This window comes from Bos grunniens, chromosome 10 (genome assembly GCF_055505025.1).
Source record: "Bos grunniens cultivar Pamir isolate PY7600 chromosome 10, Bosgru_T2T1.0, whole genome shotgun sequence".
Classification (NCBI taxonomy): Eukaryota; Metazoa; Chordata; class Mammalia; order Artiodactyla; family Bovidae; genus Bos; species Bos grunniens.
In genome coordinates this window covers 25560424-25575454 of record NC_141174.1, presented here as the reverse complement: position 1 = coordinate 25575454, position 15031 = coordinate 25560424, and the positions used below count along the sequence as shown (strand labels likewise).

The 15031-nt window shown below is 43.7% G+C and overlaps 1 protein-coding gene across 1 annotated transcript in view; it reads left to right on the top strand.

Moving 5' to 3' along the window:
• The window catches only part of FUT8 (fucosyltransferase 8), a 361102-nt gene extending 346634 nt beyond the window's left edge, over window positions 1-14468 (top strand). Inside the window, exon 12 of the mRNA XM_086320236.1 lies at window positions 13898-14468. Within this exon, the coding sequence (XP_086176362.1) occupies window positions 13898-13951 (54 nt within the window). The 3' untranslated portion in view covers window positions 13952-14468. The remainder of the gene's footprint in view (window positions 1-13897) is intronic.
• Window positions 14469-15031: the final 563 nt, after the last annotated feature.

Here is a 15031-nt window from a genome sequence, read left to right as displayed (position 1 = left end):
AGCTGAACTTAAAGAGACCATGCCTGTTGTCCAAGTGCTCTCAGCCCTCTTCCAGGATTTCTTTGTGTCCCAAGTGAATGAGACTCGTTGCTTCCCTCTCTGATCTTTAGGTTTTGTCCTATCATATAGAGCGTAGCCTGTTGAGAACATGAATGTCCTCAGCTTCTGAGGGGCTTGAGAGTTTATAAGAGAAAAAGCACATCTAAAAAGCTATCTCACGGAGTGATTATTGTCATCATCTTTTAGTTAGAATGCAATCACTGTGTATTCTTTAAGCAGGAAAAGTATTGGGATCTAAATGGTGCCTCTAAAAGAATGTCCTCTGTCTCAGTGAAAATAAATCTCTTTTACTTGAGGTGCAGCAGACATGTCCTCTTTGACCACAGCCAACTGCCTGATACTTCATTTGTTCTCCTGGGAGGCTGTACAATAGCCAGGATCAATAGTCTGTACAGAATAGTTGTGTGGCTTGGGAACTTGGCAATAACACCCTAATTTATGCCAGATGCAGACCCTGGGTAATTTTTTAAATGCAGTGCCCAGAAGGAAGCACGAAGGAGAAGTTGCCTTGGCGATTACTGGTTCTTGACAGCAGTCTCTGTCTTGGAAACAGGAAGAAGCTGTTCCAGGATCCTTGGCAGGGCAGACGCAGGCCACGGCAAGTTCTTTGGCTTCAACTTTCACTGACGTTATGCATGTTTGAAGTTGCCCTTCAACAGTACATTCATTTTTGGTTCCTTCATACAAGTCAGAATCTCTGAGTACCTAATCAGCTGTTCAGCCTTGCCATCTGCAGTCCAGTTAAGTTGCCACCTGCTTTTTCCTCTCCTTATTCTTAAGACAATCTTGAGTTTGTCTGTCTACAGAAAATGATCTCATGTGAGTGGTTCCTTTGTTATTGTTCCATTGTTCATGCAGTTCCTATGCTAATTACTTAGACTATAGTTTTGTCATTGGCGTCTCCCAGATAACAAGGGAACATCAGCCCTCTTGGACAATTTGAGGTAATATAGGCCTGAATCTGAGATATAATGGTGCTGTTAATACTGTGTATTCGTGGGCATTTAACTTAAGCTAAACATTTCAAAGGTTTTTTAACAAATCAGTGTCCTTATACTCAAGGGGAATGTGGCCAGGGCATCCTTTGCTTAAAAACAATGTCAATCAGAACAGAACCTGCACTTTTTTAAAAAGCAGTGTATCGAAGGTCATGGCCATAACCGTTTGATGTTTTGGGAAGAGAGCCAGGAAGAGAGTTCAGAGCTCCTGCTGACCTGTCATCTGTAACTGTAACCTCTCCTCCTTTTTTGAGTCAGTGTCCTGTGGAGGCTGTTGTTCCCTAACTGCCTGCGTGGGTAGAGAAAAGGCCATTAACCAAGAAAAAGCAGCATGTTTGTTTACTGCCCAGCTGGGCATGAGAGCATCTGGTGGAGGCTGGGAATGTGCACTGCTTTGTACAGAGAGCACAGATAGTTTGGACTGTGGGTGTGGTCAGCAGTCTGAGGAATACTGGGACTTGGGGTTTCTGGCTAGTCTTAAGCTCCCTAGTGGATTGCAGCCCCTAAGAATTTTCTGCCCAGCACAGAAAATGAAGGGAAGTTAAGTGTGTGCAAAGTCAGAAGACCAGTTCTCCATTTTGTTTCTCCCTGTCATAGTGCCTACGAGCTGATACGTTCCTGTACCTCAGATTCTCTAGAGGAAAGATCAGTAATACTGAAAATCTCTGAACTGGGGTTGAGAACAACTGGCCTTCCATTTTGTCTCTGCCATTGAATGTCACATCATTCTCAGAGTTCCATTTTCTTCATCTGTGAACAGAATTGTTTGGATTTAATCAGAGTTTGTAAATGTTACTGTCTGTTTGGGTTCCATGTGTCTAAATTGGGTAGCTACTACTCAGCCTCAGCAGATTATTGTGCTAAGGCATAATGTGGCCAGGTTCTTGCTTTTCAAGAGAAGCCAAATCTATTTTTATACAAAAATTTCAAATACTAGTATCTAATTAAAAAAATGTAAGACACTAAAGAGTATAGAAGAGACATCAGTGGCTACTTTGAGTCCCTGGTCCACTAGTTTACCACGTCTGGGCTAGATGTGGAAAGTGCTCATGTCAGGACTCTGTCTCTGGAAAGGACTGCTCAGATGGCTAACAGCTGTACAGTGCTTTCACGTTCAGTTGCTGTGTATGTCCTAATTCTTGGGCAGTGTTTGCTCGGCTGGCTCTCGTCCTGGGCTCAGAAGTAACTTAACGTGCTGAAGACAGCTGTTGCTGTGATAGCTCAAACCCTGGGTCCCTCTCAGACTTGGTCTTGAGGGTCCTCACTGGCTGTGTTCCAGCTGCCCTGACCACCGGTCTTGCTTTCCTGCAGTCAGGCTCACAGACCAGCGATGACTCCATAGCCCATCAGCTGAGCCGCCACCTCAGGGAGTCCCTGCCGTTCTTCTCCATTACATCCAAACATCAGGATGTCAGAGCATGCCTCAAGTCTCTGCTTCACGGTGTAGAGAGGTTGGGAACTTGTCAATAACACCCTAATCTATGCCGGATGCAGACTCTGGGGTATTTTTACGGGGATTTTTGGTAGTCTTTAAGAAAGTATGGTGAACTAAGAGGTGGTAAATGCTTGAAAATGAGCAGATATTTTTGTTTTTAAAAACGAGAAGAGAGACTACCACCATACACATTGATAAATTTGACAAGTCCTAAGTAAGGCTTCAAACTAGATTATTAAAAAGTTAACAGTGATAACTATGTAAAAACCAGACGTATCAGACTAATCCTATTTCTTACTTTGCATACACTTTGGAGTAATGAGCATTACAATAATAGCTAACATTTATTGAGCACTTGCTGTGTACCTGGGGTTTCTCCAGGTACTTAACTTATGGTCACCATAATCATAAAGTAGGTACTATCATTACTCCATTTTATTAACTAGGAAACTGAAGCTTTGCCTGTGACAGAGCCAGGATGCAAATGCAGAATGCCTGGCTTTTAACCACTCAAGGAATGCTGTGTTGCTGCATACTGTCTCTAGGATTTCAGCTTGGCAGTAACTGTTATTGTGGACAAAGTAGAGCAGCTGAGGCTACATGAGCATTTATTCAAAAGGTTTGATTAACTCAGTGTCTGCTGGTTTGTAATAGAGCTCTAGGCGGACTTGTTCACATAGTTTATTAATGCTTTGAGAAAGGACAGTGATGGGAACAATGTGATGTAGTTAAAAGTATGAGTTCTGTCGATTTTTTGGGTTCAAATCCTGGGTCCTCTACCTATTGGCACTGTGACCTTGAGCAAGTAACTTTACTGTGCCTTTGCTTAACCATCTATTAAATGAAAATACTACTAGTACATAACTACTTCATAACGTTTTTCTGAGGGTTAAACAAGTTAACACATGAAAATCTCTCAGCTTGTGCTTGGCACAAAGCTCAACAAATGTGAGCTATTACCACTATTCTTTTTGCATTATTAATCATAAGTTTTAGTGACTAAAAACTGAGACAATAGCAAATTATATTGTTTGGGAGAATTAAGGTCCCTAAAAGTTGCTTAAAAATTGAAATTAAAAGGTAAATCTAGCATATACTCAGGGCTGAGAATCACTGCATTGAATAATAAATACTAGAGCACTTAACATACTCTATGGGCTTCCCTGGTGGCTTAGATAGTAAAGAATCTGCCTGAAATGCAGGCGACCCAAGTTTACTCCCTGGGTCTGGAAGATCCCCTGGAGAAGGGAATGGGTACCCACTCCACTATTCTTGCCATTCATAGACAGAGCAGCCTAGCAAGTCACAACGAATGGGACACAACTGAGCAACTAACACTTTCGCTTTTAACTTAGTGTACAGCTTACAAACATGGTTTATCCTTAGATCTAGAAGGTCAGTTGTGCTTCTGGTCAGCCTGTTGTAGATGTAACTAAAGACTTAGAGAATTTAATTGCCAATAAAAGTGCTGTGACACCACTTCCCACTCTACCCTACCTCTCAAAAACAGAAGTCTCCAGAAGGAAGGTATTGGAATCTTGAATGTCACTTTGAATCCTGTGCTGGGTACTCCATGGTAGCATGCTGAGGTGCTGCTGAGGCTGCTGTGTGAAGCGGCAGGTAGACTTTTTCATGTGACTGCAAAGTGCAGAAGCAGCAATATTAGAGTAGCTCAACACGTGAAAGAACTTTATGATAAATTGTGCTGTTGATCATGACACAAGCTAATTTAGATGACAGTTCCCTGTCCTTTCAGGGGCGTCCAAGCAGAACTGAATGCTGAACGGAACTTCAAGCGTGTAACAGGGGTTAGATAATCTCCAAGTTCCTTCCGGCCCTAAATTTCTAAAATGGTCATTGATTTATAGTCACATTGTAGGGACTGAAATTCCATCCGGGTCATAAGTGGTGCCAGCCTGAAGTTGCCTGGTTAGAAGACTGGACGGCTTAATCTGGTAGCAAAGAAGAACAAGGGCCTATCTATTTGCTAGACCAGCTGACTGGGTCTTTTTCTGGATCTCAGTTACAATCAAGAGACAACTTCTTATGTAACACAACAGGCTTTGTAAATCTATCTGTTTAAATTTAGAAACTCCTCTTTTGTTTGTTTTCTTTCCTACCTTTGTTTGCTAGTAAAGCTTCTTTCATAGAATCACAGCTTTATTTTCATCTTAAGTCAAGGGAAGAGGAATTTGTAGAAACAAAAGCCAAAAGAACTGGGAAGTCAAGTGTTTCCTTGGAGGCCAAGAGTGGAGGTGACATCCCCCTCTGGACTAGATCTGACTTTTCCTTCCATTCAAGAAAACGAGTGTGAGTCCCTTCTGACCTACCTCATTATTTTAAAGTAATATCCATAAACACTGGTAACTGTGCAGACACCTAACAACTGATCACCATATACAGGTGGGTGACCACACAAGGATAAGGACATGTGTGTGTTCAAGTTAAAGAAGAAGGAGTTTGAAATTGGATAACTCTAGTTTCACGTCTTGGCTTCACATCTGTTGAGGACACATCTGTTGATCTGTTCAGGTAATTGATGCTTTTGAACTGTGGTGTTGGAGAATACTCTTGAGCGTCCCTTGGACTGCAAGGAGATCCAACCAGTCCATTCTAAAGGAGATCAGCCCTGGGTGTTCTTTGGAAGGAATGATGCTAAAGCTGAAACTCCAGTACTTTGGCCACCTCATGTGAAGAGTTGACTCATTGGAAAAGACTGATGCTGGGAGGAATTGGGGGCAGGAGGAGAAGGGGACGACAGAGGATGAGATGGCTGGATGGCATCACTGACTCGATGGACGTGAGTCTGAGTGAACTCCGGGAGTTGGTGATGGACAGGGAGGCCTGGAGAGCTGCGATTCATGGGGTCGCAAGGAGTCGGACACGACTGAGCGACTGAACTGAACTGAATGCTCTTTCAAGAAACTAATACAATTATGTAAAGTTTAAAAATAAAATTAGAAAAAAAGAAATTCTCACTGATAATTCAGATAACCAGAGTTCTATAAGTCAGTAATTGGCAAGCTATAGCCTCAAGCCTGTTTTTTTCTAAGTAGAATTTTACTGTAACCCAGACACACCTGTTTATTTACATATTGTTTATGTCTGCTTTCAAAGACTACAAGAGCGAAGTGTAGAAGTTCTGACAAAGACTGATTGTGTGGCCCACAAGGCTAAAACAGTTACTGTCTGACCTTTTACAGAAAAAGTTTGTTGACCCCTGCTCTAAGCAGTCCTGTCTTTTAGCTTCAAGTTGATAATCCAGGGGAGCTCAATATTCCAAAATACTGTTTGAGTCATCAGAGGAAAATCTGATTGTGGAAGTAGTATAGTGTGTGTATATGTGTGCTCAGTTGTATCTGACTCTTGGCAACTCCATGGACTGTAGCCCGCCAGGCTCCTCTGCCTATGGAATTTTCCAGGCAAAATACTGGTGCAGATTGCCATTTCCTCCTCCAGGAGATCTTTCCAACCCAGGGATCAAACCCACGTCTCCTGCATCTCCTGTATTGGCAGGTGGGTTCTTTACCACTGTACTACCTGGGAAGCTGTGGGAGTAGTATATTAGACCCTCCACTAATCTGTAAGATGTGTGCTAAGTCACTTCAGTTGTGTCCAACTCTTTGTGACCCCGTGGACTGTAGCCTACCAGGCTCCTCTGTCCACAGGGATTCTCCAGGCAAGAATACTGGAGTGGGTTGCCATGCCTCCTCCAGAGTATCTTCCTGACCCAGGGGTTGAACCTGAGTCCTTTACATCTCCTGCATTGCAGGCGGATTCTTCACCACTAGCACCACCTGAGAAGCCCTTGTGCAAATTAATGAAGATGCTCCTGTAGACAGTTATTGTAAATATTTATTTGTATAACAAAACTCTTACCGCTATCTGCCAGGAAAATTATGTAAGGCTACAAATCTGCAGTGTCTACAATATGCATCTTGCTCCCTCTGTATAGCCATAAGCAGCAGTCCCAGTGCCAGATGGAAAGGAAACTCTGCTTGTAGTCAACAGACCTGGGTTCTGCCCCTAGCTCAGGACCTAACCTGCTGATCCCCTAGGCAAGCTGCATAATCTGTCTAGGCCTTGATTTTCTTACCTTTAAAATGTAGGTTAGTTAGCTGTTGGTCGTTGTTTTGCGAAAATAAGAAGAGTAGACATGAATTTGCTTTGTAAAGGCTTACAGCTCTGCAAAATCGATCTCTAGTCATTTTTTTTTTTTTTGGACAGCTAGTATAGTTCTAGAACTATGATAAGTGACTATGAAATTAGTTTAAAGAACTTACAGTCTTACCTGGAAAGCCGTACACATGTGAACTGCACTGGAAAGTTACAGCCTAATAAAAAAAGTTATGTACATTTGAATAATTAGAGCACGGGTAACTTAGTGGTCCTTGGCGTTTACTGGCCTCCTGCTATGTGGGACTGAGCCCTTAACCTGCTTTATCTCACATGCGTGATCATCACAGCTATGTGGGTCTAAGCCCTTAACATGCTTTATCTCACATGCGTGATCGTCACAGCTATGTGGGACTAAGCCCTTAACCTGCTTTATCTCACACGTGTGATCGTCACATTAGCCATTGTGGTTGGTGTTATTATCCTTGTTTTTAAAGAAAAGGAAAAATAATAACTAGCATTTATTATTCATTTACTATATTCCAGACACTATTCTAGTACTTTATGTATTTTATTTCATCCTCACACTACCCTATATGTACTATTATTCACATATGAGGAAACATTCAGAGATTAAATCAATGCTTTCCAATATTTTTCACAAGATGGCACACATAAAAAAATATTTGTTTGGCATTTGAGGCATTTTAGAGCATCTTTATGGGTTAGATGAAAAATTCAATGCATCTATATTAAAAATTTGATAAGATATTCAGTGGAGGATTGGGAAAGCTATATGATATAGTAATTCATTGCTCACTGGCAGAGGGTACTGGGTATAAGTAGTGTGCAGTAAAATAACAATTTCCATATTCAAGAAATATCACAAGGAGCTGTATCAATATTGGTTAAATGTAACTGTTATAAATTGTTGAATAGTTTTTTTAAATGGTTTAAGTATTTTATAATTATAAGAAAACTTAACAACTGACAGCATTTTGTGGTACTCCTACAACCTGGCAAACTGAGATTTTTGTTTTCGTATTGTTTTCTTTACAAAGCAAGTGACTGGTGGGTGGCTAGGTAGGACCAAGTCTTGAATCCAGGGCCAACTCTTCAGTCTGTTCTTCTAGGCTCTGTGCAATCTTGCCCTTCTTCTGTGAAGAGCCAAACTGTGAGACCCAGACCCCATTTATCCTTAGCATATTTGATTATTGGATAGTTTGATCATCCAGGCTTACACTAAGGGGAAGCTTATAATTAACCATGGTCTTTAATTAACATAAATTTCCCCTACCAAGTTCTCCCTGATGGCTTTGGAACTAGCGTTCCATACTTCTTTCTATTCACTCTCTGTGTTAGTTGCTCAATCGTGTCCAACTCTGTGACCTCAAGAACTGTAGCCCACCAGGCTTCTCTGTCCGTGGAATTCCCCAGGCAAGAATACTGGAGTGGATTGCTATTCCCTTCTCCAGAGGATCTTCCCGACCCAGGGATCGAACCCTGGTCTCCTTCACTGCAGGTAGATTCTTTACTGTTTGAGCTACAGGGAAGTCCATGTCTCTATTCATATCCCAAGCAGGAAATAGATGGGCATGTGACACAAGGGAGGATGCTGAGAGGTGACGGGCAGCAGACTGCCCCTGTGCTCTGGAGGTTCCTGCTGGGTTCACTCTTGCTTTTGCCTCTGCTTGTCTGCGCCCACTGGAGGGCAAGTCCTTGCAGAGTGGGATTCCCAGCTCAGCCCTCTGCGCTCACACAGAGATGCTGGATTATAATAAAAGACTATTTTAACTCTCACTTACTCAGCATCTCCATGCAGAAAGAACTCTGGATGTGATTCTGTCTGCCTTCTGTGCTTCACAAGATACACCTCTGAGCAGAAACAGTCTTCCCAGATGTGCTGCACAGTCTCATGCAGATGACAGTTCTGTGGCTGAAGCTGATGTTGGAATTTACATATATATATGGAAACGTTGATTTAATGTGAAGCTTGATATTGCATGTGTGTGTGTGTGAGTCACTCAGTTGTGTCCGACTCTCTGCAACCCCATTAACTGTAGCCTGCCAGGCTCCTCCGTCCATGGAATTCTCCAGGCAAGAATACTGGAGTGGGTAGCCATGCCCTTCTCCAGGGGATCTTCCCAACCCAGGGATTGAACCCAGGTTTCCTGCATGGCAGGCAGATTCTTTACAGTCTGAGCCACCAGGGATGCTCTTGATATTGAATGTAGGTTTTACCTAATGATGGTTTGTCTAATTTCCAAGCCTACTTGCTTTTGAACTTCATTCTCCAGCCTTCTGCACAGTAGGAGAGCTGAAGGAGGTGGAAGATAAGGATGGTATTTTACTCCTGGCTTTGTCTGGCATGCTGAATGACTGGTGTACAGGCAATGATATGTGGCAGGACATCTGGGGCAAGGTTAGTGACCCATTAAGGTGTCCTGAGCTCCGATTAGAGAGAGCTTGGAGCCAGCAGAGCTGTCAACACTCAGTATCTTTTTGATTAAGATTCTGCCTCTTAACCCCTGGAGGCCACTTATCCTTCCCACCTCCAAGAAAAGACAGAGTTAAAGCCTGAGGTCATTGCTTAGTGGAAGCCCCAGGAGCTGATTTGGCCAGAAAGGGCCTCTCTTAGCCTCTCTCGGCAGCCACTCCATGATCAGACTCCCCTACTGACAGGTGAGCTCATGGCCCTTGATTTACAGAGCTCCTAAGCGACAATGGCTCTCAGAGGAGCAGCTTCTCAAGGAAGAGGGAAGATGCTTATGGAAAACCACTGGTGAGGCAAGGTCGTCAGGGGAAATAAGCTTATTAGTTATTGTGGTCACTTTGCCTGTTTCAAGGGTGATTTTTTTTTTTTTTTTTTGAGCCCATGCTAGAGGATGTATCCTCCCAAGTAAAGAGTCCTGTTTTCTATTATTGTGATTCAGTCTAGCTTATCTCAATAAGCTTTAGTCTGTAAGCTCCTCACTCAGCTGCAGCTTCTTAAAGGCAAAAATTGTATCTTATTCATTATCATATTCCTAGTGCATGCATGGTGACTGGCACATAGTAAGTGCTTGAAAATGTACTATGCTGAAATTATAGATTTAATGAAGCACTATCCTGGATTTGCTTTAAAGTAATACAGGAGGAAGGGAGAATTGGGTGGGAGTATAGATAAAACAAGACTGGTCGTGAGATGAAAGCTGTTTAAGCTGAGTGGTCGTGGGGCTTTGTTATACTATTCTCTCCAGTTTTGTTCAGTGTTTTCCATATGAAAACTTTTTATGAATATCTGAATTAAATATAAAAATTGCTGAAAAATGAAGCAAAGACTGGCCCAGCGCTCTCCTAACATCTCATCTTTTTCCAAGCCTAGCTTGCCTTCCTTGCTAGACTCCACTTTGCAGGCAGGCCATGTGACTTAGGTTCTGGCCAATAGAATGTAAAGGCCCTTCCAAGTGTGAGCCTAATCCTGCCCATCCTCTAGGCTCTCTGTCATCCCTAGCCTCCAGGCTGGATGCAAGTTAGTGAAGAACTCTGGCTCCTAAGCGACGATGGAGTCTAGGTGAGTGAGCCTGGACCTCTGAGTGACTTCATGGAGCAAAACCACCTCCCACACACTGCTGATGAACCTGCGGTAGACTGTGATGTGACTGAGAGATACGCCTTTATCGTGCTTTAAAAAGTATATATATACAGCTTTGAATTGCCATTAATCTGGCCAGCCAGGTTAGCTATTTTAGACATAGAAGGGAGGGCTTTTAGTTATTGGGCCTTTTAGCTTTGATGATAACATTTACTGTTTACCATTATATGCCAGGTATTGTTTTAAGTGCTTTATATGTATTAACTCACTTATTCCATGAAACAACCCTATAAAGGAGAAACTAGTATTCCCATTTGTAGAGGAGGGAACTGAAAGAATAAGTAACTTGCCTACGTCAAACAAATTATGTAACAAAGCCAAGATTCAAATTCAGGTCTGACTCTCAAGCTCTGTCTCTGTACCAGCCTGTAATACTGCCTAAATATTTTGGACCTCCCCGTGGGGAATGAATACTGGCATGAAGTATTAATCATTTCTGAGCAGCATGATGTATCACCAATAGAAGCAGTGCCAGACCCTCATTCTGGGAAAGAGTATGCAGAACAGAAAAGAACCAAAGTCTGCTCTTCCCCTGCCCTTCTAAATGGTGTCCTGATGGGCAGAATTTAATGATGGGATCCTTGATCACCTGGAATAAAACCAAGTGTGAGGGTTTCACTCACTCCAGATTGCTCCGAGATAATTACCTTCCGTCTCCTCTCAACCTTCACCTCTCCTGGATTTTCCACGAGGAGAACATGTCTGCCATTTGCTCCACCCATAAGCCCTACTTGCCCCACAGGCCCCACCTGGCCCACCCTTTGTGACTCTCTCTCTCTTTGATCCCAACCCAGAACCTATGTCTCTCCTCCTTCCCAGGCTGTTCAGGGCATATGTTGGGGCAGAGAATCGTTAATGCTCATTAAACCTCCAAATGACAGTAGTAACTCATAACTGCCTTGCTTCCTGACCTCAGCTGCCTGCTGCAGATGCTGCCAGTCCTCAACAGCCAGCAGAGCTGAGAAGGGGGTACCATCAAGCTGGGTAGGACAGGGGTTTTAAACTGCATTCTATGGAGAGGCTTTAGGAGTCACCTGAGAACATAGGAGAAGATACAGAGAATATTAAATGAGTGGGTATCTAAAACCCCTAACAGCTTCTATCACAGCAATTTCACTTTGTCTGCTCATGTGAGATTGCATGGAGAGAATTGTTCCACTCTGGAAATAGGAAAAACAAAAAACAAAAAAAATCCTTGGACGTTCCTTGAGTTGCCAAACCTTTGAGCCCGTCTTTCATTTTGTGCCTCTCAGGTCCCACCATTCCTGCCCACCAGGAACAGAAGTGGAAAGAAGCCCAGCTGACTGTCCCAGTTCCACTCTCTAGGCTCTGGATCCAAGGGAAATTACAGCAAAACAGAGCTCATGGGTGGAGAAAGGGGCCATGGGTTGCTGCTCCCTCTACAAGTCCCACAGTTCTGAGTCTTACAATGCCTTGCGTAGAGGAGGTACTTAGTGAACATGAGAAGAATAGATGGATGGTTTGATCTCCATTGGTCAGGGTGTAGTTCCAGTGGGAGGATAGGAAATTGGTCTTGATATCAGAATGGTCACAATATTTATTCTGCAAGATTCAGAGAGGCAATTTGGCATAGACATTAAGAATGTAGGATCTAAAATAAGACCATGTGCTAAGTCACTTCAGTCGTGTCCTCCTGACTCTTTGTGACCCTATGGAATGTAGCCCGCCAGGCTCCTCTAAGATTCTCCAGGCAGGAATACTAGAGTGGGTTACCATACCCTCCTCCAGGGGATCTTCCCGACCCAGAAATCAAACCTGCATCTCCTAAGTCTCCTGCATTGCATTGGCAAGCAGTCTCATTACCACTAGTGCCACCTGGGAAGCAAAATAAGATCCCCTGGCTTCAAGTCCTGCCACTTTGAAACTGCGTGGCCTTATCCTTGTAAAATAGGAATATTATTTCCCTCGTTAGGCTGTTTTGAGGCTTCAATGAGTTAGTATGTGTAAAGCACTCGGCACCCGGCATGTTAGTGCTCAGCGAACACTGATAGACATGAGCTCTCATCGTTGTTGTTACCCTGATCAAATGCCTCCTGATTCTCCTAAGCAAAATTCAGTATTCTCTGGACTTTCGAAGCACTTTGCTCAGATCTCTGGGGAAACCGTCAGGATTTTTTTTCCCAAGCTCTGAATCACATTCGATGGTAGGGACAATAAAGCAGATTCTTTGAAGTCAGGATACATAAATAAGTGAAACCCTTACTCCCTCTATAGCTATTGTGGTTATGTATCTGTCTCTTCCTCCCTACCTCTGCCTCCTTTGGGATAGAGTCTACATTTTTATCCATCTTTGTAACCAAGGGCTGGGGGTTGCTTGAAAGGATGAGCAGGCTTGGTTCTGTCTGGACTTGGCAGTGGCCTCCTGGCTTTCTTACCTATCTCATTTTGCAGAGGCTCAGCTCCTCTCTTTGTCCCAAGATAGGGTTGAGGTTAAGCATCTGGGGCGCCTCTTCTGGGCTTGAGTGTGAGGCTTGGGAATTGAGAGCAGAGGAAAGTAACATGTGCTGAGCACCTGCCATGTCCCCAGAACCTGCAGGGCTCTTTACAACACGTAATTCCCACAGCCGTCTAGTGGCGGTATATTCTGATTAGACCCGTTTTCTTAGGTGAGAAGGCTGAATTTAAGAAACTTTTCCAGGGTCACATAGCTGACATGGCTGAGGCAGAATTGAAACGGTCTGACTCCTGAGTTTGTGCCTTTCCACTGTCGTGCAGGCTTCTGCTGAAGCAAGCTGAGCTCCGCACGGCCTCCCCCCTCCTCCTCCGCTCCTCCCTGCTTCTCTACCTCAGTCTTTCCTTTATTCTCCCATATTATCCTCCCTAATATTATTTTTCTTCTTGAGTTGGCTTGTTTATCACTTGGCCATGTCTCCTTATTAATATACCAGAGCTTAAACATTATGCATCCCCACTGCCTCGTTTGCCAGCACGGTGCTGAGCACTTATGAGCTTGGCAATTAGACTGAGCTCAGAGGGGCCATAACATCTGCGTCTTCAGCTGCTTTCATAGGGAAATGGGGTAGAGAGGAAAGGCTGTGAGACAGGGCAGGGCATAGCACACACATGGTGGAGGAGGAAGGGGGTAGGCATCGTGGTGGTGGCACAAACAGACACCTCTGTGTCCGCAGCCTAGATGCAAAGAGCTGCTTGTGGCCTGAGGCTGTGAGCCTCCAGGAAGACCCTAAGGTCATTTCTGCCAAACAGCCCCCTTCTGTCTTATTTCTATGCCTGCTATCACCATCACCATCAGCCGCCACTCATTTATTAAGTACCTACTGTTTGCTTTACACACATCTCATTTGGTCCACACAACAATCCATGAGCTCTATATTTATGCACTGTTATATAGATGAGGGAGCTGTAGCTCAGAGAAGGAACGTAAGTAACTTGTTCACACTCATAGAGCTAGCAGTGGCAGAAAAAGGGAAAAGGGCAGAAAGACCTAAAAATTAAGAGACGCTGGGATGAGGGACAACTGACCAACAGAGTTGGCCTCTCAAGGCTGCTTCTCTCTGGGCCTGTGCGCTGGCAGGGCAGCTGAGTGCCCCTGTCAGCTCACCTCAAGGCCTACCCGGGGAAGAAGGATTGTTCAGCCCTGAACGTTGATGATGTGATTTCATCCTGGCTTTCCAGGGAGGCTGCACACCTGGAAGAAGTTGTTCAGGAGCCAGGAGGAGAAAGTCCTAGCCTATCAAGTCCATCATGCTTCATGCTTCCCGTACCAAGGCAATTTACATCCAAGATACCTCAAGACCTGCCCCTGCCCCTGAAAAGATACCTGCCCAGCTGATTGATTGTTCTGCCCCAAAACTGTTCTTTTCTGGTGGTTTTTACCCAGCTTTTTAACTTATTTCGTCCCTTTCTCCAGTCTCATGGTTTCCTGGGCCCAAGCCTTCCAAGCCCACCTGGAACCCCTCCAGCAAGGGGTTCCAAGACAACTGTTGGAAAGTCAAAGTGGAAAGTCAACTGTTCCAAGACAGTTCCCTCTGAGTCATGACACAAAACCAATTTTTAAGAAAACCAGGCTATCTGAGATTTTATTAGTTATCCTGGAGTTGGTCCTACCCTCCAAATGTCTCCTAGAACCCAGCATTCCTCCAATTCACAGACTAAGGCTATGCCATGTAGCCCAGAAAAGCCAATCCCAAGCATTTTTGTGGAAGAAGCCACTAATAAAAAAGTAATAAGCTTTGATGGAACAATTGTTTTTTTTGTTTTAATTCTTGAAATATACTCTTAAGACACTGATGTGATTAATAATGCAGGGCTAAGTATTAATAAGGCAGGCCTTGGTACTGCTAGGGAAGGCTGGGTGTGCTTGATGGCCCAGAGCTCTTCACACCTCACCTCACCTTCCCTAGCCTCCCCTTCCTTGTTCCCCTTAGTCCTGCATAAATAAGGTAGTGGTTGACAATCCCCACTGCCAGTGTGTGTACTAGTGAGCAGCAAAACAGTGCTCTCTGGTTACTTTAAATGTGACCAAGAACATGGTGGTATCTGGAAGGACTTTGGAAACAATTGAACAAATATTTATTGAATGTATATTATGTGCTCAGCATCTGTTCTAAGCCTTAGAGATAGAACAGAAGACAAAAAAAGATATTTTTATTTTTATTGGAGTATAGTTGATTTACAGTGTTGTATTAATTTCAGATGTACAGCAAAGTGCTGAGTCACTTCAGTTGTGTCCAACTCTTTGCGATCCTATGGATTGTAGCCCACCAGTCTCCTCTGTCCATGGACTTCTCCAGGCAAGAACTGGAGTGG